General features: G+C 51.8%; 3 protein-coding genes across 5 annotated transcripts; 2 read left to right on the plus strand and 1 right to left on the minus strand.

The window, feature by feature from the left end:
* The first annotated feature begins 117 nt into the window (after positions 1-117).
* Positions 118-4359, plus strand: CNPY4 (canopy FGF signaling regulator 4). The gene is made up of 6 exons (XM_044232553.1): positions 118-353; positions 2163-2289; positions 2387-2483; positions 2716-2838; positions 3344-3461; positions 3556-4359. Exons 1-6 carry the CDS (start codon positions 239-241, stop codon positions 3714-3716), a joined length of 741 nt encoding a protein of 246 aa, XP_044088488.1. The 5' UTR covers positions 118-238; the 3' UTR covers positions 3717-4359.
* A 343-nt stretch (positions 4360-4702) lies between these two features.
* MBLAC1 (metallo-beta-lactamase domain containing 1) lies at positions 4703-15008 on the plus strand. Of its 3 annotated transcripts, none has more exons than XR_006382252.1 (3): positions 4703-5810; positions 11411-11586; positions 14971-15008. XR_006382252.1 is itself a non-coding variant. In XM_044233217.1 (2 exons), exon 1 carries the CDS (start codon positions 5041-5043, stop codon positions 5791-5793), a length of 753 nt encoding a protein of 250 aa, XP_044089152.1. In that variant the 5' UTR covers positions 4703-5040; the 3' UTR covers positions 5794-5810; positions 11411-11657. The 3 variants fall into 3 exon arrangements, 1 of the variants encoding a protein (XP_044089152.1); XR_006382253.1 differs by lacking the exon at positions 14971-15008 and adding an exon at positions 11770-11792; XM_044233217.1 differs by lacking the exon at positions 14971-15008 and having other exon boundaries at positions 11411-11657.
* LOC122895663 (paired immunoglobulin-like type 2 receptor beta-2) lies at positions 10089-20410 on the minus strand. Its single transcript, XM_044233218.1, has 4 exons — positions 20202-20410; positions 19484-19873; positions 13750-13935; positions 10089-10525 (listed from the first exon to the last, which is right to left on the minus strand). Exons 1-4 carry the CDS (start codon positions 20254-20256, stop codon positions 10521-10523), a joined length of 636 nt encoding a protein of 211 aa, XP_044089153.1. The 5' UTR covers positions 20257-20410; the 3' UTR covers positions 10089-10520.
* Between the last annotated feature and the right edge of the window lie 481 nt (positions 20411-20891).

Raw genomic sequence — 20891 nt, forward strand, 5'->3', positions numbered from 1 at the left:
CTTCAGTTTATACTTTTACTACCCGGCGGCCAGGACCCGAGGAAGCGCCACAAAACCTAGGCGGGATAGCCAGGAGGGCAACGAGGCCCCTCCCACTTCCGGCCCGGAACTGCGCGTGCGCCTCCCAGGCCAGGCTGGATGGAAATTCCCGCCGACCACCTCGGAATTTAAAGGGCCCGCTGCCTTCCCGAAGTTGGTCTGAAGGCAAGGGCTTGTTGGTTGTGGACAGCACTTTGTCATGGGACCTGTACGGTTGGGGATGTTGCTTTTCATTTTGGCTGTGTATGGCGCTTGGGTTGCGACGCCGAAGGAGGAAGACGATGACACAGAACGCTTGCCCAGCAAATGTGAAGGTATCTAAAGGGAGTGGCCCCTATTCGCATCCCTCAGCCCATCTCCTTAGTCTGGACAGGACCAAATGGACCGTGATTGGCGGGCCACTCGATCTCCTTGAAGACCTGAGGGAGATTCTGGTGAAGCCTGGCTGAATTCGAAGGGGGTCAAGGGAGGGAATGCATAAAGCAACCCCACAGCTGTGGCACTACAATTCCCACAGGGCATCCAGAGGAAGTCCGCTTTTTCTTGCTTGCGTAGCCCCACGGATCTGTGGGAATTGTAGTTCAGAGACTATAATCCCGGGATCACCCACTCTCCTGAGCATCTAAAGTGTGTTCCCCCCCATGACACTAAACCTAAGCCTGGGGAGCCTGCAGGAGCTGGGTGTGAGGCTCATACCAGTGGACATCCTGTGCTCCACCCCTGCAGAGAAGCTCTCAAATTACAGGCCCCACGCTGTGGGGAGGGTTTGGGTGTATGCAAATAACGCCCTGAAGCTCATAAAGAGGAGGCCCCAGAAATGGAGGAGTTCCCCATACGTGTGAGGTTTTGCGAAGTGTGTGTACTTATGGATTTTACTGTGAGCAGCGTCTTATGTGGCTGCATGACAGTGGTGACTGAGGCGGGGGGGACACCAGGGCTGCACCACTGAGTTCCCGGATTCCCTGGTTTGTTGCCTTCCTGACTTTAATTTCTTCCCTGTATTCTTTTTCCCCTCACCCTACCCCACCCTGCATTTCCAGATGACCTGAGCCTACCTCGCCTCTCCTCCTTGCTATAACACCTCCGCAGGCCTCCTGCTGCAATCAGAATACACCCGTTTCGGGCACACTATAGACGTCTCTTTGCTGTATGGCCCCCACCGCTCTTATATTTCTGTACCTCCGCTCCTGTCCTCAAAGTGCCCATGATTCAGCCACATTGAACTTCACAGCTGTCACTAAGCCGGCCTTATCCCCTTGCGCTCTGTGGCTCAGCACACTTTTTCCCTTGGCCTGAAATAACCCTCTCCCTTCTATATTTGACTCTTCAAGACCAAGTTTAGATGTCAATTTCTTTGGAAGCCTTCTTCCTTTTCTGTCACCTCCCACTATATTGTAAGCCCTTGGAGGGAAGGAGAGTACCTGTGTCTCCAAGGTCCTAGCATAGTGCCTGGAACATCTTAGGCACTTTTGTTACCTGCCCTGTGTTTAGCTTGCTTGGTACTTCTTTGTAGGCCACTCCCTTTCTTGCGACCCACCTCATACCAGGTCAGGTGCTAGTTGCTAGCAGACAGGGTGGCACCAGACGCAATGCTCATCCTTCAGGAAATCACAAGCTAGCAGCAAGTCAGTAAAAGGCCGCTGAATGCATTTTGTGTTTCCTAAAGAGACCGAATCTCTTGTTAACCTCTAGTGTGGGGCCCATCACACCGCACTGTCATCATTTTTACCCAGCTACATCAGCAATGTCCTGTGGATAGGGACAGTGGGTCTTATTGCTCTCATGCATACAGGAGCTCAAAAGATAACTGCAGAATAAAAGCGAACATTTATACAGTGCCCACTATATGCCAGGCATTATTCTAGGGGCTTTACCGAGCTTGATTTATTTAATCCTCACCATACGCCTACGAAGGAGGTTCTGCGCTATTGTTATCTCAATAACAGGTGTGAGGTTTTGCGGAGGGCACATAACCAAGGCACAGCAGAATTGCCACACAGCTATTAAGTGGCTGAGTCAGGATTCTAATCCAGCCAGTCTGGCTTGAGTCTGCTGCTTTTGCTCACCGACAGAATGAGTTGTGGGAATGTCTGTTTATCTTTCACATCCTTGTGGACATCTAGTGTGTAAGTTGCTGAGCCTGGAGCTGCAGGAAAAGCTGAGTCGCACTGGCCGATCTCGAGAGGTGCTGGAGCTGGGGCAGGTGCTAGACACTGGCAAGAGAAAGAGGCACATCCCCTACAGTGTTTCGTGAGTTACTCTTGTTGATCCTCTACCTTCTGACCCCGAGGGATGCCTGGGAGCTCCTACAGCATCTAAGAAATCTTTGTTTCCCCTCTTCTCACAGAGAGACAAGGCTGGAAGAGGCCTTGGAGAATTTGTGTGACCGGATCCTGGACTACAGTGTTCATGCTGAGCGCAAGGGCTCACTGAGATATGCCAAGGTCAGACTCTTCCCTAGGGCAGCGTCCCACTTTTCAGAAACAACAGTGGGTATCCCCTGGGACCCATAGCTCTCTGGCTCTGGAGAGCGTCCCCTCCGCATCGTTAGACTCCCTCACATCGCCCTCATGGAGTTCACCCCTCAGTCTATGGTAGTTGACCAATGCAGCTGTGGCAGAAAGGGGAAGGAGGTGAAGCAGTGAGCTGGGCTGATCCCAGATTCCTGTCTCTCAGGGTCAGAGTCAGACCATGGCAACGCTGAAAGGTCTGGTGCAGAAGGGGGTGAAGGTGGATCTGGGGATCCCTCTGGAGCTGTGGGACGAGCCCAGCGTGGAAGTCACATTCCTCAAGAAGCAGGTAGGACATGATACTGCACTGCCCAGGGCAACGAGAAGGGAACCTAGATCCTTGGGGAGTCCACCTGCTCCAGGCTGAGCAGGGAGAAGGGGACAGAATGAGAACTCTGTCATTGATTGAAGTGGGCCCAGAAACATATCAAGGAATAATAATAGAGGCTGATAATATCTACTACCACATATTGAGCACTACTATGTGCCAGATTTGGACCCACATACTTTCCAGCTGCTGCCTCATTTTACCCTCACAACAACTTTATGTGGTAGGTACTGTTACCATGTCCCATTTTATAGGCAAGGAGCTGAGACACAGAGTGTTTAATAGCCTACTTGGCAGAAGAGGTGCTAGTAAACGTTTGTTTGAATGAATGAGGATCACCGCCTCGGAAGCCAAGTTTAGCTTCCTGCTCTTCAGGGTGGGGTGGGCAGACAGGAGTGTAGAGCAGAAAGGAGGGTTTCCAAAGCCCAGCAGAGTAGACTCCCTTCTGACCCTTGTACTTGATCAGTGTGAGACAATGCTGGAGGAGTTTGAAGATGTCGTGGGAGACTGGTACTTCCATCATCAGGAACAGCCGTTACAGCATTTTCTCTGTGAAGGTCATGTGCTCCCCCCTGCTGAAACTGGTAAGTGTGTGGGGCTGGCCCCTTTGCTGCCAAGCCACAACCTCCCCTATCCCCCAGACGAATATCTAAATTGTTTTTCTAACACCCAACCTAGCATGTCTACAGGAAACTTGGACTGGAAAGGAAAAGATCACGGATGGGCAAGAGAAGACAGAAGGGGAGGAGGAACACGATCAGGAGGAGGAAGAAGAGGAAGAGGAGGAAGAGAGGATCAACACACCAGGGCACTCCAAGCATGACCCTGAGGATCTCTGACTCTTGCCTTTGAGCCCCCAGGAGGGGCAGGAGTCATGGAGAAGAACCCTCTGAAATCTGAGCTCTCTGTGCTCCACATAAGGGCATGTGTGTATGTGTGAGTGATCCCACCCCGGAGCTTGTAGCTGTTCTCACCTGTCTGGTCTCAGGTAGGATCCTAGTGGTGTAGCATAGCAAGGCTATGGGGACAAAACCAGGAACAGGAGGCAGAAGGCCTGCTTCAACCGATGAGTCCTCTGCCTGCCACAGAGCCCCTTAACTGGCAGGTGTGTGTGTGTGGTGACAATGCTGAAGGCTTTCCCCTTTAAATCTCTCTACTACTTCCCACCCCACCCAGAGGTCAGTGAAGCCATTGGACCTATGGGTCTAAGGCGAAAGGCACTTTGTCCTTCGGGTCCGTTTTTAGATCCCTACAAGGAAGAAGCCAGCTTGGACATTCTCTACGACCTATACACACCGCCTGCGTCAAGGCTACAACCCAAGAAACTGAACAAAAAAGGGGACACTATGAAGATGGGGCAATGATGTTAAGTTAGGTGGGGTAGATATTCGGTCTACTTCATACAAATATCACCGAGGGCCCACCATGTAATTTCACAGGTGCCAAATTTTCTACATTGCTAGTAAATTTTTTAAAACATCACCTGGGCCCCTAGTTTCAAACAACTTCCCTGCACACTTCATACCTGGCCGATATAGCAGCGCCCAGAGAATGGGGCCGTTCGTCGCCCGCTGTTGGAAGCTAATGGTGGTTTGTAATTTGCAGTCCAGGGAGGCTGGCAGGGGTGCCCCGGCTGATAACCATTTAGGCGCGGGGCAGTGCCAGGCTCTCGGCGCGTGCGGGGGAAGGCACCGGAATTAAGAGACCGCGTCCGGCAGCGCGTCTCGGCCACCATCCTCCGGGTTTACGGGAGCTCGCAGAGGACAAAATTTCGCGCGCTTTTCCGGGGGGCGGAGCTAACCTGGCAGGGAGGGAAGGATTAGGAGAAGCGGTGACACTAGGTCCAAGGCGGGAAGCGCCTCGGTTAGATTGAGGGAAATAAAGAGGATGTCCTTTGTGGGATGATGGGTGAGGACCTACCACAAGAGAAGCGTGGCGAAGGCCGAAAACCGAGGGACTGGCGGGGTTCGCGCTAAGGGAAGCTTGGACGAGACCATCTACGGATAGGGGGTTAGGGCGATACCATCTTGAGGGAGTTAGGGGGTGGCAAAGAACAGCCGTGGAAGGTGCTACTTGGAGGAGGCGGGGCGCACGTGGGAACCCAAAGAGACTGGGCCGTCGCCTACATCCGCACTTCCCTTCCCCAGCCGTCCCGATCCTGCCATGAGCGCTGCGGTGCGGACCGAGCCGCTGCGCGGGGAGCCGCCTCTGCTGGTGCGCGGCGACCCCTACTCGGTGGTGGTCCTGCTTCAGGGCTACGCGGAGCCGGAGGGGGTCGACGACGCGGTACGCGCCGACGGCTCCGTGACGCTTGTGCTGCCTCAGGCCTGGGGCTCAGCCACCAGCCTCCAAGAGTCCCCGCCCCACAGCGGCGGGGCGAAGACCGCCCTGGAAGAGGCGGCCCGTGGCCCCATCCTCGTGGACACTGGGGGCCCCTGGGCTCGGGAGGCGCTCCTGGGGGCCCTGGCGGGGCAGGGCGTGGCCCCTGGAGACGTGACGCTGGTGGTGGGCACCCACGGACACTCGGATCACATCGGGAACCTGGGGCTTTTTCCTGGGGCGGCTCTGCTGGTCTCGCACGACTTCTGCCTGCCCGGAGGCCGCTACCTCCCCCACGGGCTAGGTGAGGAGCGGCCCCTGCAGCTGGGCCCCGGGCTCGAGGTGTGGGCCACGCCGGGCCATGGGGGCCAGCGGGACGTGAGCGTGGTGGTGGCGGGCACGGCCCTGGGCACCGTGGTGGTGGCAGGCGACGTGTTTGAACGCAGCGGAGACGAAGACTCATGGCAAGCGCTGAGCGAAGACCCGGTGGCCCAGGAGCGGAGCCGGAAGAGGGTCCTAGATACTGCGGACGTAGTCGTGCCTGGTCACGGAGCCCCCTTTAGGGTGGTCAGAGAAGCCCCTCAGCCACGGAACTGATGTCCAGAAGACCAGAGGTCAGTGTGATCGCTTCCAGCCCCCTTGCAAGAGGCCGGTTTTCCAGCGAGGACAGTCATCTCTATCACTGGTTCTGCAACCAAACTAGGACCAAAGACTGGCTCAGCCGTGTGCCACCTCTCAGGGTCCCCCGTAAAGTAGGAGAATGTTCTTGGGAGGGTCGTCCAAAATAAAAATAGGCAACTGCATAGAAAATCATAAAGCCCTAAGGTAAATGCGAATCCTTAACGGAGATAATCCTGCAAGTTTGGTAATTAGCAACCGCAACAGAGGGGCACTTGGGCCAATTGCTTACTTCTTACAAGATGCAGGATTGCTGAGAGAAGGTGCAGGGCACAGAAGTAACACCTTAATCACCTGCCTTTGATTCATCTGTTCATTGGAGGAATGGTTCAAGCACTGCCCTAGGTCATGGGGATGCGACAGTGAGTAAGCTAGACAAACTCCCTGTTCCTTACGGAGCTTACACTCCGGAGAGACAGACAACTAATAATAGTAAACCAGATAATTACAGATTGTGTTTAGTGATATGAAAGAAAAGGAGAGCAAGACAGGGGTAGAGTGCCTGGATAGGAAGATGGCTTCTTTTATTGAAGGTGGTCAGGAAAAGCCTATGAGGAGACGATTTTTAATCAGGGAGCTGAATGGGAAGAAAGCCAGCCATATGAGGGTCTGGCAGATGTGCATTCCAGGCACAGGAACAGCAGGTATAAAGGTCCTGAGGCCGGACGACTTGACTTGCTTGAGCAGGAAGAAGAGCATGGGGTTGGACGGCAGAGGAGAGTGACAACAAATGATGTAGGGTTCGGCCGGGCCGAAAGTTGGACCACAGTTAGGGACTTGGATTTATACTGAGATATAAATTTGGCTTCGGCTTTTGAGCAGGCTAATGACGGTCTCATTTAAAGTAACTACTCTTAAAAAAAAAAAAAATGAAGTAACTACTCTTGTTCTGAGTAGAGAAGTGGTCAGAGTAGGATGAAAATAGAATGGGCTGGACTGGTTAAGAAACTACTGTGGCCTTTCAGGCCAGAGAAGTCAGTGACACCTGCTTTTATCCTAGAATTCCTATTATGGCTCTGGTCCTCTTCACAACTGTGTTCCTGGCCCTCCACCCACACAGTCGCAGGACCCACAGAAGCACTCAGATGGGGCAGATGAAGGGGAGGAGCAAATCCACCTTGTTGCAGATGAACCACCCTGGGGGGGGGGTGCCATGTGGCCAGGGCCTGATTGGGGGTTATTTCCCTGGTGTCCACAAAGGCCAGGTGGAGGGCCCCAAATGCAGCGCAGAGGGGCCGGTTCACCTAGAGGGGAAACCAGAAGCTGCCCTAGACACAGACTTGGAGTCTGTGTTGGCCAGTTTGATGACCCCAGAGTGCAGGGTTCCCAGGCCAACAGTTCAGCCACAGCTTGTCCAGATCCCTGCCAGTCACCACGTAAAGACAAATGGAGTGAAGGTGGCGATGTGGTGGACCCGGCCTCAGAACTGCCGTGCCGTGGGGGCCCTTGGGCAGCTCTTCTAGCTTCTGGGCCACGCAGTGTGTGTGGAAGAGAGTACAGGCACCGCTGTGGGCCCATCACTGCAGCACTGTGGCCTTCAGGGACCCCGGCTGATATGCGGAGTGCAGCTCCCAACACCTTCAGGGCTGTAGGGAGGATGAAAAAGGGGCAGATGGGGGTTATGTAGAACAATGCACTTTCAACTCATACAAGTAAAAACTCCAGTCCTGACTCTCTTTTTCCAGAACGTGTACCTCTGCCCATGACTCAGGTCTGGTCATGTAGAGAGCAACACATCTCTATGGCCGCACTGATTGTTTCCAGGATGGACAGGTCACCTAAGCTAGTTGAGGCGTGGCCATCTGAGGGGTTTTGCTGGAGTTAGTGGAAAAAAGTAGTTCTTCCCTGAAAGACCAACATGGGAAAGTTCTGGAACTGTTGAATCCCTATAGTTACATATATCACAGTGTGTACACCTGAAACCAATACTCCACTGTTAGCTAACTGGAATTTAAATAAAAACGTAGGGGCGCCTGGGTGGCTTAGTGGGTTAAGCTTCTGCCTTCACCTCAGGTCATGATCCCCGGGTCCTGGGATCAAGCCCTGCATTGGGGCTCCGCAGCAGGGAGCCTGCTTCTCCCCTCTCTCCCTGCCTCTCTGCCTACTTGTGATCCCTCTCTCTGTCAAATAAATACATAAAATCTTTTTAAAAAATTAAAAAAATAAAAACTTAAAAAACTGACATGAGAAAGTAGGTCATATGCCACCTTGTGGGAAGAGCCCGTGGGCCTGGAGACCCAGTGGAGGCCGAGGATGAAGCTGAACAGTAGGGGGCAGAAGTGAGCAGTTCAGAGAAAAACATCCGGAGAGAGACTAGCTAGAGCTCTGAAAGCCGGACCAACCCCTGCATTCTTCAGTCACCTGGGCTAATCCCCTCCTTTGCTGCCTGAGCTGCTGTTTCAGTCACAGCAAGAGGAGTCCTGGGAGGATACAAACACTCGTGGAAATGACCCATTAGAGAGGCTGAAGGAACCGTGGGAAGGCAGCCTTGGAGGGTGAGGCCCAGGGTGATTATCCTCTTAGAAGTTTTTCCCAGCTTCCCTTTTGTTTAAACTCTTGGGAAAACTTGACCCATATGGTTAGATGCTTCTACTCACAGATATTCAGGGGCTCCACCTTGCCTGCAGAATAACCCAAACTTCCGCTCCCAACCTAAAACCAACTCTGCTCTAGCTGGGCTGGGTCGGCCTGTGTCACCGCCTTCTGCCTTCTCCTGCAGGCCTCTGATCCCGCTCTCTTTCCTGCTGTCCTCCTTCTCCTGTACCATCCCAACCATCCAGGCTCAACTCAGCTCATCCCGTACAGAAAAATGCCCTCTGAATTTTCCATCCATACTTTAAACTCTTGTAACGCATTCCCTTTATTATTCACAGAGCAGTAGATGTGCTGGTGTTGGTTCTTTTCTTGCGTAATGTCCTTTCCCCACTGTGTTCCTTGAGAGCAGAAACTGAGAAAAATGTTCCTCTGAGTGCTCCAGAACTTGGTGTTTTCTCTGTAAACACCATTAATAAACACTGCTCATTTCCTCACTTCTCTGGGCATCTGTTCCCTGTGGCCCAGCTCTGACTCCTTGCCCAGGACATCAGTGTCTGACCCTGCCCAGCTTCTGGAGAAGTTCCAGTATCCTGTCCGCTCTGCAAACACAGGGGCACCACTCAAAGTCCTCCCCGTTCCCGTCTTCCTACGGGAAGCTCCAGGTGTCTTGCTTTGGGGGGCTTTGGGGCCGGGATCCCAGGATGGGTTGAGAGTTGATGGGTCAAAGCTGTAGGAGGGAGAAAAAAATAATCGGGCTAAATAACAAGAAGTTCCCCGAAGCAAGCAACCAGCCTGTCTGAGCCTGATCCCACCAGCTCATCCCCGGGGGCCTGTCCCATGGTGGGGGGAGGGGAGGGGAGAAGAAGGGCCGGGACCCAAGGAGCCACAGCCTCAGGAGGCTGGAAGTGACCTGCTGACGATGACGCCTCCAGTGACCTGGACCTGGAGCAGTTCCTGGAAGATGTTGGGACGGAGCCAGAGCAGCTGGAGGAGCCGTGGTGTGGAGATGCCGCCGGGGACTTCACCTTGGCCTTCTTCGAGGAATAGCTGTGTGCACCTGGCTCCCTGCTGCTCTATCGCCCCCTTCCCTGTCCGCTGCAGGGGGAGCCCCTCAGAGGGTCCCTGAGAAGCTGTTAAGTGTGGGGCTTGGTCACCGGCTACAGGTCAACTGGCCGAAGTCCTAGCTGTGCAGTTCCCGTGTTAATAAAACAGGATCCAGCTCTCCGCAGCTGGTCTCTAACCCCCGTGCTTCCCTTCGGCTTCCCTCCCTCCCCTCCGCTCCCTGGGGCACGTCCCTGTGTCTGCAGGAGGCTGGCACAGTCTGAGGGATGTGGGAAGGCCGGGACACCTGAGTCCTGGGAGAAGGCCGACGTCGTCCGGGAGGGCAGGTCTGGGTTCAGACCCCGGCTCAGCCACTTACTAGGCGCGTGGCCTGGAGAAAAGCGCTAACCCCTGTGGTCCTGTTCACGGCTTGGGTGAGCGCATCCAGTCCGGGCACAGCTGGTTGGAGGCGCCTAAACGAGGTGGTGCACTCGGCAAGTGTGTGCTCGTTCTGATCGGAGGGGAAGGGGAATGGGCAGAGGGGCAGCCCCTGGCTTCTGGTCTGGCTACCAGCGCTGTCGGGTTTATTGTGTCCCGCCCCAAGGCAGTCACCCAACTCCAGTACTGGGGGAGGGATCTCGGGTGTGACCTTTTATTATAATTCATTCTTGGAGAGAAGCAGAAGACAGAAGTGGAAGGTGCCATCAGTTTTCTCCTTAGATGCCTTCGGGCAAATTCCACCAGCCCTGTGACTCTCTGGGCAAGGGCTGGGAAGGTGGAGAGGGGGTTGGAGCAGATGGCTCTGTCTCTCTGTGGTCCTTGGAGGCCTTCCACAGCCACTGGCTTCTGAGTCTTCCCGTCTGGCCGGGGTCATTATCAGAGGCTGTGACCCGCTGGGCAGCTCAGTCAAAGGAAGTCATTCTCCAGTCCCACTTGTCAGGTCTTTACGAGAGAATATAGGGTCTCCTCCTGGGGGGCCTCCTTGGGAGGGAGGTGGGGAGGTGCTGCCCGTGATGAGGAGCTGGAGAGGGTGCGGGAGGCATAGAGGGTGGGGGCTGTCGTCCTGGGCTTCATCCTGGCGAGAAGGAAGAAGGGGGTGAGACCGTGGACAGGTACTGGCAGCTGTTTCTCTCCTGCCTTGTAAGCCTCATGGCTGGAACCTGGGTCTGAGCTGCAGCCCGTTCCTCTCCACCCTCCATCCACCCCGAAACCCGCCAGTCTCCCCACCAGCCCCTTCCTTCCTCATCCTCCAGAGTCTTTCTGGGGCGTTTCCCAAGAATTGGCCCCTGCATCACAGACATGCCTCCACCACCCAACACCATCCTGGGAGGTTCCACCATCCTTGGAGACAACCCTCTGGACACACGGGACTCCTACTCCAAGACCCTCTATCCTGCCATACCCTGGACTTTTTTTTTTTTTCTTTTTTTAAATCCATGGGACTGAGAACTCCGCAATATTAAATGCCAGCATCACGTCTCTGCTACAACTTTCTTTCCTTCCAGTTTTCTCCTGTTATCATCCTGCTTGCTATGCCTGCGCTTTGACCCCATGAACTCTTGTCCCTTAATAATCCACTTTCTTTCCGGCTGTCCAAGCTCCCTGCTGACCCTCTCCTCTGCATTCCCCCTCTCACGAGCTCCTTGACCTCTCCTGTTCCCCTGTCCTTAGGCCACACTTAGCTGACACATCTCTAATTCTGGAAGAGGCCTATGACAGCGGACGCTCTTTGCTTACCCAATTTCCATTTATTTCTTTCTACTCAGTTATAGAACCTTGACTTTATTTGGGGTGGCAGCGTGCTTCCCTACCGACAGATGTGGGGAATATGACTGCATCCTCACCAATACGATTCAAGGGGAAGTTGTGGGTAGGATTCTCAGGGAGACGGACTAAAGGACAAACAGCTGCAGCGTGGTCTTTTTGTCCTTTCTTCCTCCTATTTCCTGCCTGGATACAGAAATGATGGCTGGAGTCCGAGCAGCCATCTTGGATCATGAGGCAACCTTCGGGACAGAAGCCAGTAGCCAGGACAGTGAGCAGGAAGCTAGAAGCCTGAGTGCCCGAGGACAGTGGCCTCTGCCATCCTCCTCCCTCCTCCTTTTCTGTGAGGGGAAACAAGGAACTCTGTCTAAGGTAAGCCCTGTTACTGTTTGTCTCTGATGCCAGCAGGGGAACATAACTTCTAACCAACAAGTTCTAGAAGTTTCTACACCTGCACCGGGGAGACATGATCATGCACAGGCATGATCAGGGGCTTTAGAGAGCTCTGGCTTCTCATCTGGTGGAATCCTGAAATACCATCTTCTGTTCCCTCAGTGACTGTCACAGCTCTTCCTCTCCGACCCTCAGCCTCATTCTAGAGACAGCCGTTGTGACTTTTCCTCTGCAGAATAAAAAACAATTTGTGTATGTTGAGTTTGTCAACACTTTTCTTCATGGCTTTTTGGTTTTATGTCATACATAGGGAGGCCATCTCCACTTCATGGACATGAGATGGTCTCACGTGCTTTCCTCGAGTACTAGGGTTACTCCCCTCCCGCCCCATTTAACTCCTTGGTTGATCTGTGAAGTTCTTTTGGTGCAAATTATGAGATAATATTATTTTCCCCAGATGGCCGCTCACTCGTTCCAGCACCGTGTACTGAATGACTCTCATCCTTCCCCATTGATTAGAAATGCTGCTGATTAACCTACTAAATTCTGAATATACTTTGATCTGTTACATCCTGCCTATTTTGGGGCTTTTCTCTTCTCAGATATTGGTTTATCTGTGTTTCCATAGGACAGGATCTAATCATTTTAATCATTACAGCTTAAAATTGCAGGCGCTAATGTATATGTCCTTATTCTGTGCTGGGATCTAGACTCGATGCGTTACATGTGATTGTCATGACAACCCTGGGGTGAGTGTTATTACTCTTCTCATTTCACCGACGGGTGAGCTGGGGCAGAGAGTAATAGGACCATTGCACTGGCGTTTCCGCAGCCAGGACCTGCCTGCAGTAGCCCAGACTCTGTGCTCTTCACTCTGTGCTTTAGTATCTCCCGCAGCTAATCTCCTCTCACTGAAAGTTTTCCTCAGAGGAATTTCAGATCAATCCTGGAGGCTGGTGGGGTGTAAATGATGAACGCCTCTAGCCCTGTCCTCTTGAGCTATAGATGCAGACACCCACACTGCTGAGGGACATCTCTACGCAGAGGCCACATAGGCACATCTCCAACATACCCCAGACTAAGGAACCATCGTCCTCCCCCAAACATGGTCTTGACCTCCGTGTTCTCTAATTTGCTTGGTGGTTTCCCCAAGGACTCATTCACCCTAGTTCTTCCCACTCCCTCACCTCTACACCAGCCCAACCCCCATGTCTTACTGGTTTCCCTTCTTAAACTTTCTAGGACCTGGCTCTCTCACTCCACCCACTGCCATTGCCTTAGACTGGCCCTGCCTGGCCCACCTCTGGCCCCACCTCTGGCCCCACCAGCACAGACTGATGGATCTTAAAGGCAGAGCTGAGGTGGCCACTTCCCTGCTTCACGTTGCCTCTGGGATCAGAGGCTCTTGCGAGTCATTTACAAGGTTCTCTTCTCCCATTGCCGGCCTCCTCCACAGCACTGAGCTACCTACAGTTTCCTCACTGACTTCCTGCCCCTATATGGATAGTGACCTCTTCACCACCCTCACATTTTATAGGGACACTTCCTATGGGAAGTCCTCCCTGATTCCCCTCCTTTCTCCAGACCTACACAGCTCTTTGCAAGTGAGGCAAAGGGCTCTCCTGCCTCCAGCTCTGAGCTCCTTGAACGCAGGACCTATGCTCTATTTACATTTGTTATCTCCAGTCACCCTGCTCCAGGGTATGGAGCACTGGTTCTCAAACTTGATCACTCACACAAAAACACTTGACTTTAAAAATGTAGATTCCAGGGCACCTGGGTGGCTCAGTGGTTCAAGGCCTCTGCCTTTGGCTGGGGTCATGATCCTGGGGTCCTGGGATGGAGCCTGGAATTGGGCTCTCAGCTCAGCGGGGAGCCTGCTTCCCCCTCTCTCTCTGCCTGCTGCTCTGCCTACTTGTGATCTCTGTCAAATCAATAAATAAAATCTTTAAAAATAAATAAATCCTATTAAAAACATAAAATTAAAAAAACTAAAAATGCAAATTCCCAAGCCCAGACCTCAAGCCCAGCAAGGAGCTGCATTTTTCAAAGTAGAATGACCCGGGGTCATTCTGATGCAGGTGGTTCAGAGAAACACTCAGTAGGGAAGCTTGGTGGGGACCATGGCCCAGAACCACTTACCTTTGCTCCTCTTCCACCTGAGGTAGAGTATCAGTCCCAAAATTGCAATTTTGAGCACAATGTCAGCCAGTGTCACTATGACCATAGGTCCTACACCCATGGGTGAAGGTGCTGAGCTCCAATTGCCTTCCAAGACACCACTGGTGGGGGCAGCAGTCGTGGGGGCAGTGGTGGTCATCTCGAGAGCTGAGAAGACATGAGAATTTAGCATATTCTCGCCTGGAGGACTGGAGGTTTCTGGATGAAACCATCATATCTTGTTCCCTACTTTGGGGAACACTGGGGGTGGGGACCACTCTCTGAAGCTCTCACACAGGGAGCGGGTTATGAATCCACATCACCCAGCACAGATGCTGACTGTACCTCCCATCAGTGGTGTGACCTCAGAACCTCATTTCATCGCTGACAAATAGGGATCCCTAAACTCTACCCTCAGGCACAGCAGAGGTAATCCTCAGGGCTGGGAGATTCCCAGAGAGGCCAAGACCCCATGTCCTTGTCCTCTTGGAGGGCCAATGTACAGAAGCCACGCTGACTGGAGGCCTGGGAGAAAGTGCTTGTCAGCTACTGGGCTGTAGGATCTGTTAGGATTTCTGGATCCTTTGGGGTTTCCATCAGAGATATTTCCCAGAGAAGAATCTCCTGATTTCTTGCCCCTCACAGGATGGGGGATACCAGCTGGGTTGCCTGAGAACTGGGAGGCATCTAAGGGGGCTGGGCGTTTAGGGTCTCATCAGTTCACCAAATCTCCAGTTTTAAGGACTGATCCCTTGCCCCCAGTATGCCTGGGGTAGTGCTCCCAAAGTCCCTCTGGTCCATCCTTTCTGGAAAGCAAATCTCCAGTCTGCTGGATGGGGAGGGGGCCCAGAGCTTTCCCTGCTTCTTAAATAGATTCTCGCCCAATCCTCCAGCTTTCTGACGCCCTTGCACTCCCACTGTCAGGCGTTCCTGGGACGCCCTTGCTGAACCATCAGCGGGTTTTTGTTGTTAAATAATCGACTTTCTTCCTGGTCTCCCCGTTGCTGGTTTAGGGCTAAGCTCCCCTGGTCTCCTAGGCCAGGTAATTAGTGTATGTGTTTCTAGCTTCCCAAATACTGATTTTGACCACATGACTCACATATTTTTTTTGTCCTTGAGCATTTTGTCTTTTAAAATTCCCTTTGCTAGAAGAAGTCAAACTTTTTAAAAATCCTCTTTGCTAAAAGAGGTCACTCTTTGCAGATGACATGGTACGATATATGGAAAACCCAAAAGACTCCACTCCAAATCTGCTCCAATTTGTACGGAATTTAGTAAAGTGTCAGGATATAAAATCAATGCACAGAAATCAGTTGCATTTCTTTACACCAACAACAAGACAGAAGAAAGAGAAATTAAGGAGTCAATCCCATTTACAACTGCACCCCAAACCACAAGATACTTAGGAATAAACCTAACCAAAGAGGCAAAGAATCTGTACTCAGAGAACTATAAAGTACTCATGAAAGAAATTGAGGAAGACACAAAGAAATGGATAAATGTTCCATGCTCATGGATTGGAAGAACAAACACTGTGAAAATGTCTATGCTACCTAGAACAATCCACACATTCAATGCAATCCCTATCAAAATCCCTTCCAGTTTTTTTCAAAGAAATGGAACAAAGAATCCTAAAATTTATAGGGAACCAGAAAAGACCTCGAATAGCCAAAGCAATATTGAAAAAGAAAGCCAAAGTTGGTGACATCACAATCCCAGACCTCAAGCTCTATTCCAAAGCTGTCATCATCAAGACAGTATGGTACTGGCACAAAAACAGACACGTAGACCAAAGGAACAGAATAGAGAGCCCAGAAATGGACCCTCAACTCTATGGTCAACTAATCTTCGACAAAGCAGGAAAGAATGTCCAATGGAAAAAAGACAGCCTCTTCAACAAATGGTGTTGGGAAAATTGGACAGCCACATGCAGAAAAATGAAATTGGATCATTTCCTTACACCACACATGAAAATAGACTCAAAATGGACGAAGGACCTCTATGTGAGAAAGGACTCCATCAAAACCCTTGAGGAGAACACAGGCAGCAACCTCTTCGACCTCAGCTGCAGCCACTTCTTCCTAGGAACATCGCCAAAGGCAAGGGAAGCAAGGGCACAAATGAACTATTGGCACTTCATCCAGATCAAAATCTTTTGCACAGCAAAGGAAACAGTTAACAAAACCAAAAGACAACTGACAGAATGGGAGAAGACATTTGCAAATGACCTATCAGATAAAGGGCTAGTATCCAAAATCTATAAAGAGCTTAGCAAACTCAACACCCAAAGAACAAATAACCCAATCAAGAAATGGGCAGACGACTTGAACAGAAATTTCTGCAAAGAAGACATCCAGATGGCCAACAGACCCATGAAAAAGTGCTCCACGTCCTTTGGCATCAGGGAAATACAAATCAAAACCACAATGAGATACCGCCTCACACCAGTCAGAATGGCTAAAATTAACAAGTCAGGAAATGACAGATGCTGGTGAGCATGTGGAGAAAGGGGAACCCTCCTACACTGTTGGTGGGAATGCAAGCTGGTGCAGCCACTCTGGAAAACAGCACGGAGTTTCCTCCAAAAGTTGAAAATAGAGCTACCCGACGACCCAGCATTTGCACTACTGGGTATTCACCCTGAAGATACAAACGTAGTGATCCAAAGGGGTATGTGCACCCGAATGTTTATAGCAGCAATGTCCATGATAGCCAAACTACGGAAAGAACCTGTAAGTCCATCAACAGATGAATGGATAAAGAAGAGGTGGTATATATGTACAATGGAATACTATGCAGCCATCAAAAGAAATGAAATCTTGCCATTGAGACACCGTGGATGGAACTAGAGGGTATCATGCTTAGTGAAATAAGTCAATTGGAGAAAGACAACTATCATACGATCTCCCTGATATGAAGACGTGGAGATGCAATGTGAGAGGTTTGGAGGGTAGGAAAAGAATAAATGAAAAAAGATGGGCTAGGGAGGGAGACAAAGCATAAGAGACTCTTCTCAAAACAAACTGAGGGGGGCTGGGGGAAGGGGGGTCGGGAGAGGGTGGTGGGGTTATGGACATTGGGGAGGGTGTCTGCTATGGTGAGTACTTTGAAGTATGTAAACCTGGCGATTCACAGACCTGTATCCCTGGGGCTAATAATACATTATATGTTTATTAAAAAATAAAAGTTAAAAAATTTCCCTTTGCTGTCATTTTAATAGAGTTTGGTAGGGAGGAGAGGTAAACATGCATATAACCCGTCATTTGGCCCGAATTTATGTAATGTTTTCTAGTGAAAATTATAGAAAATGAACATTCAAAAAATAATGTTGCATATTCGTTAAAAAAAATAGAGGATTTAGAGGAAAGCGTCTTGTGAGATATTTACATAGTCTGTGGAAGAACACTGCGGAGGTTATTGAGGGATATAAATTAGGGGCCATTCTGGTGGGAAGATTGGACTCACACTGATTTCCGTTTCTGTCAATTGCCTTATAGGTTTAATGCAATTCTGGTTTTAAAAATACCTCTAAGTGTTTTCTTCAGAACTTGGTGAGCTTATTCTAATATTCATGTGACACAACAGACCAAAACAATAGTAAGGTTTTTAGGGAAGTAACGTGGTTCTGATGGACATAGACTTACCAGCCACTGAACCGTGACAAGTTACAATCCCTAGAACAGTGTTGGTAGCGACAAGGGAAAAGACAGGGAAATGAGGTTGACAGACCAGAAGTGGATGCTATCCTACAAAAAGTCCAGGCCTATGAGTCAATGGAGAAGAGAAAAAAGATTCCATAAATCTAGCTGGGACGATTGATTTGTTTCTTGCTATGAAGATCAATTTACTTCTTTACCTCACACCATATACCAAAAGAAATCCTCACTAGATCAGTGAGTTTTACTGCCAAAAGAAAGCATACAAAAATCAGAAGAAAATAAAGTATTTTCAGCTTCTAGTGGAATACCAGACTTTGGGCTAAAAAGAGGAATTTACAGAGGAGAACGCAGTGAGACTTGGATACAAAAAGAAAACATCTGGATGTAAAAAGCATGGTTAAGCCAACCACAGACTTCTCAGTTCTACTTGCTGCAAATTTCCCTTAGGGGGATGTTTTTGTGTGGTCATACTTCACTTAGGTAAAGACTTCCTCTTTTTATTACTTCCATGTATTTTAAAAAATTATGAGCATGAATATCCAATTAGTTGTACTAACTGAAAAAATTAATTTATTGATGAAAAACTCAAGTGAATGTGACTGAAACTGAGAAATGAGAAGAGTTAGGAGAATTAAGGACGGAAGAGGAGGAGGGGTCTGAGAAGAGCCAAAATCTCCCCAAAATGGCCATTTAAGGGAAGATGCAGGAAGTGCCCGAAATATAAACCCAAGCCTGTCTGGCCTAATTCAGTCGTGAGCCATTTTCTGTTTGCTCTAAAACCAGCCCGGTGCTCCTACGGGGCTTGGTTACCAGGGCTGGGGACACAGACAGTGTGACCTTCCCGCCAGGAGCAGTGATGTATAGTTTGAAACAGCCAGCGCGAGTAGCTGTAAAAAGCAAACCTACGGTTTTTCATTTTTAAGGAAGTCTACACAGCGCACCCCCCAGTGCCTGCTCCTGGGAGAGATGCCCTCCCCCCTGCTGTGGGGACAAATGCAGGTTCAAGTTCCTATGGGCTGCCGGGTTACATGGAGGATCTAGTAATGTAGCACATCCATTATTCATGAACAATAGGTCAAGACAATGATAGCCTCAGGTCAGCTGGTGAGGCTGAGCAGTTACTGGTTAAGAGTGGAGGCTCCGGGGTTAAGCTGGGTTCAAGAACCACCTGCACTAGATGGTGGCCTCAGTGTCCCTACCTGTGGCAGGAAGACAAGGCAGTACCTGCTGTTACTGTAGGGCCGTGGGGCAGGTTGACCAGGGAGATGCTACCAAGTGTTCACCCCACAGGGCACAGTGAGCGGGAGCGGCTGTACCTGTGCTGCAGCCGTGCCTCCAACCGCCAGCACGGAGGGGCCGGATCGGAGGGGACAGCGGGGACAGTACAGGCAGAGGCGGGGACTAGGGATGGGGGAGCAAGGAGGGGAAAGAGGATGGAGGCAGGGGAAGAGGGAGATGGGAAAGGAGAGGAGGGATGGGCTGGGCGGGGAGCACTGTGGTCTGGGTTCTGAGGAGCAGAGCAGGAGGAAGTGGGGGGATCTGGAAAACAGGTCATGGGGCGTTGCCAGGGGACCGGGCTCTCGGGTGGGTCATCTTTGGGTACCTGCTGGGTGCTGGGCTGAGCCCCTGGCTGGGGAGATGCAAGACTGGGGCAGGCTGGGGCTGCACATGTGGACGCATGAAAAAGGGAAGGCGGCCCACATCCTGAAGACATCAGGACGGCCTGGGGGCAGGGCAGGGAGGCAGGCTGGAACCTCTGCTTAGGGCAGGAAGGGAGGATAACTGGGCAGCCCAGAAGGTGCTGAGGCTGGGGGCGTGGGGCCTGGGTCTGGATGGAGCCGTGAGGGGGTGGCAAGGAGGGCAGCCCGGGCCTGGGGAGATGGCGGAGAAAGAGTCAAGTCCTCAGAGGGCTGGGGAGGAGGTGGTGTGGGGAGAGGAGTTTGAGAGAAAGACACACAGGAAGAGTGGGGCCTGGGCCAGGCCTGGGGGGATGCGGGCGCCATGGCCTTTAAGAGCCTCAGGGGGAGCGTGGTGGCTACCGGGGCAGCTGGACTCACCAGGGGTGATGGTGAGTTTGGTCCCGTTGATGGCCTGCCACACCTTCTTGCCGCATCTTAATGTTTCCACTTGGATCCGGCAAAAGTACATATTCCCATCCTTCTCCTGCAGGTTCGATATCTGCAGGGAGCCAGACCTCTGACCCAGTGATAATTCAAGGGAGATCCGGTTCTTGTAGTCGTTACGGATGAAACGCCGAGTACTGTTGTAGATGATCTCCCCATGGAAGTGTGTCTGTCTCAAGGCTACACTCACTCTGGGATCCTTGGCTAACTCCAAGTCCTGATAGAAGGAGAAAGGGATCCGGACGGAGCCACCCTGGGGGGCTGAGAGGCGGTCTGGTTGCTTGATTCCATAGTTAGTATTTGTAACACACTCTGCTGATCTACCTGCAGGAACGGGGAGAGGAGAGACTTGAAGCCACGGGGAGAGATGAAGACGATAACCCCAGCCCTTCTGACACCCTCCCCCACGGGCGGTAGTGGGACAGATGGTAGGACTGGCTCCCTGGCCTGGGTGTTCCCCTTACTAGGCATGGGGTAGGGAGGAGGGTGAAGGGTTGGGGCTGACCAGCACTATGGGACCAGCCCGTCTCTTCCTGGGACTGGGAGGCCTGGCCAGCTCCCCCAGCAGACCCCCTGTCCAGCTGCCCAGCCACAGCCCTTGCTGGGGACTCGCTGGGCCTTGGGACAGAGCCAGGGTGTCCCGGACACTCACCGGCCTGCAGACGTGACGGCAGCAGCAGCAGAGACAGCACCAGGAACGGACCCATTTCTCACTCTCCTCACCGGGGAGGAGACGACAGCAGCTCTGTCAAGGCCAGAGGGGAGGCCCTAGGAGGTGCCTCCTTGGGGAGTCAGGAAACACCCAGAGAGCGAGGATCGGGCCCCTTCAGAAGAGCAAGGGAGGGTGAGAGCCTTCCCCAAACTCACTGGCCCCCAGAATGACCAGCACTTCCTTTATCAATCTGGTTTCTTCTTTTCCTATATTGCAAAAGTGCTTCCTTGTGGTCAGAGCCCAGAGAGCCATGAGAGAGGCCCCAGCTTTATCCTCATGCTGAGGGCCGTGGTTCTGCCCTTGGCCATGTGTGGCCTCTCCTCTGCTGCCTCCGCTCCTGGCCCCTGCCAGCACCTCTACCTCTCCTTAGGAGTCAGTCTCTGTCTCTCTAGCTCTCCTTTTCATTGGCTGAGTGTCTCTTGGCCTCTGTCTGTCCTCCCGGGGGAAGGGGTGCCAGCAGGACCAGCTCCAGGTCTGTCAGCGAGAGGACAGGCAGCCAGGAGTCTCTGAGAAGAGAGAAGGAGGAGGGACCCACTGGTGTTGAGATGCCCTCGACTTTCAGCCCCAGCACTAGGAACATCCAACTTGCTCTTGTTCCCTGTCCTTCCCAGCAGGGGTTCCCCTTCAGCC

This window comes from Neovison vison, chromosome 14 (genome assembly GCF_020171115.1).
Source record: "Neovison vison isolate M4711 chromosome 14, ASM_NN_V1, whole genome shotgun sequence".
Classification (NCBI taxonomy): Eukaryota; Metazoa; Chordata; class Mammalia; order Carnivora; family Mustelidae; genus Neogale; species Neogale vison.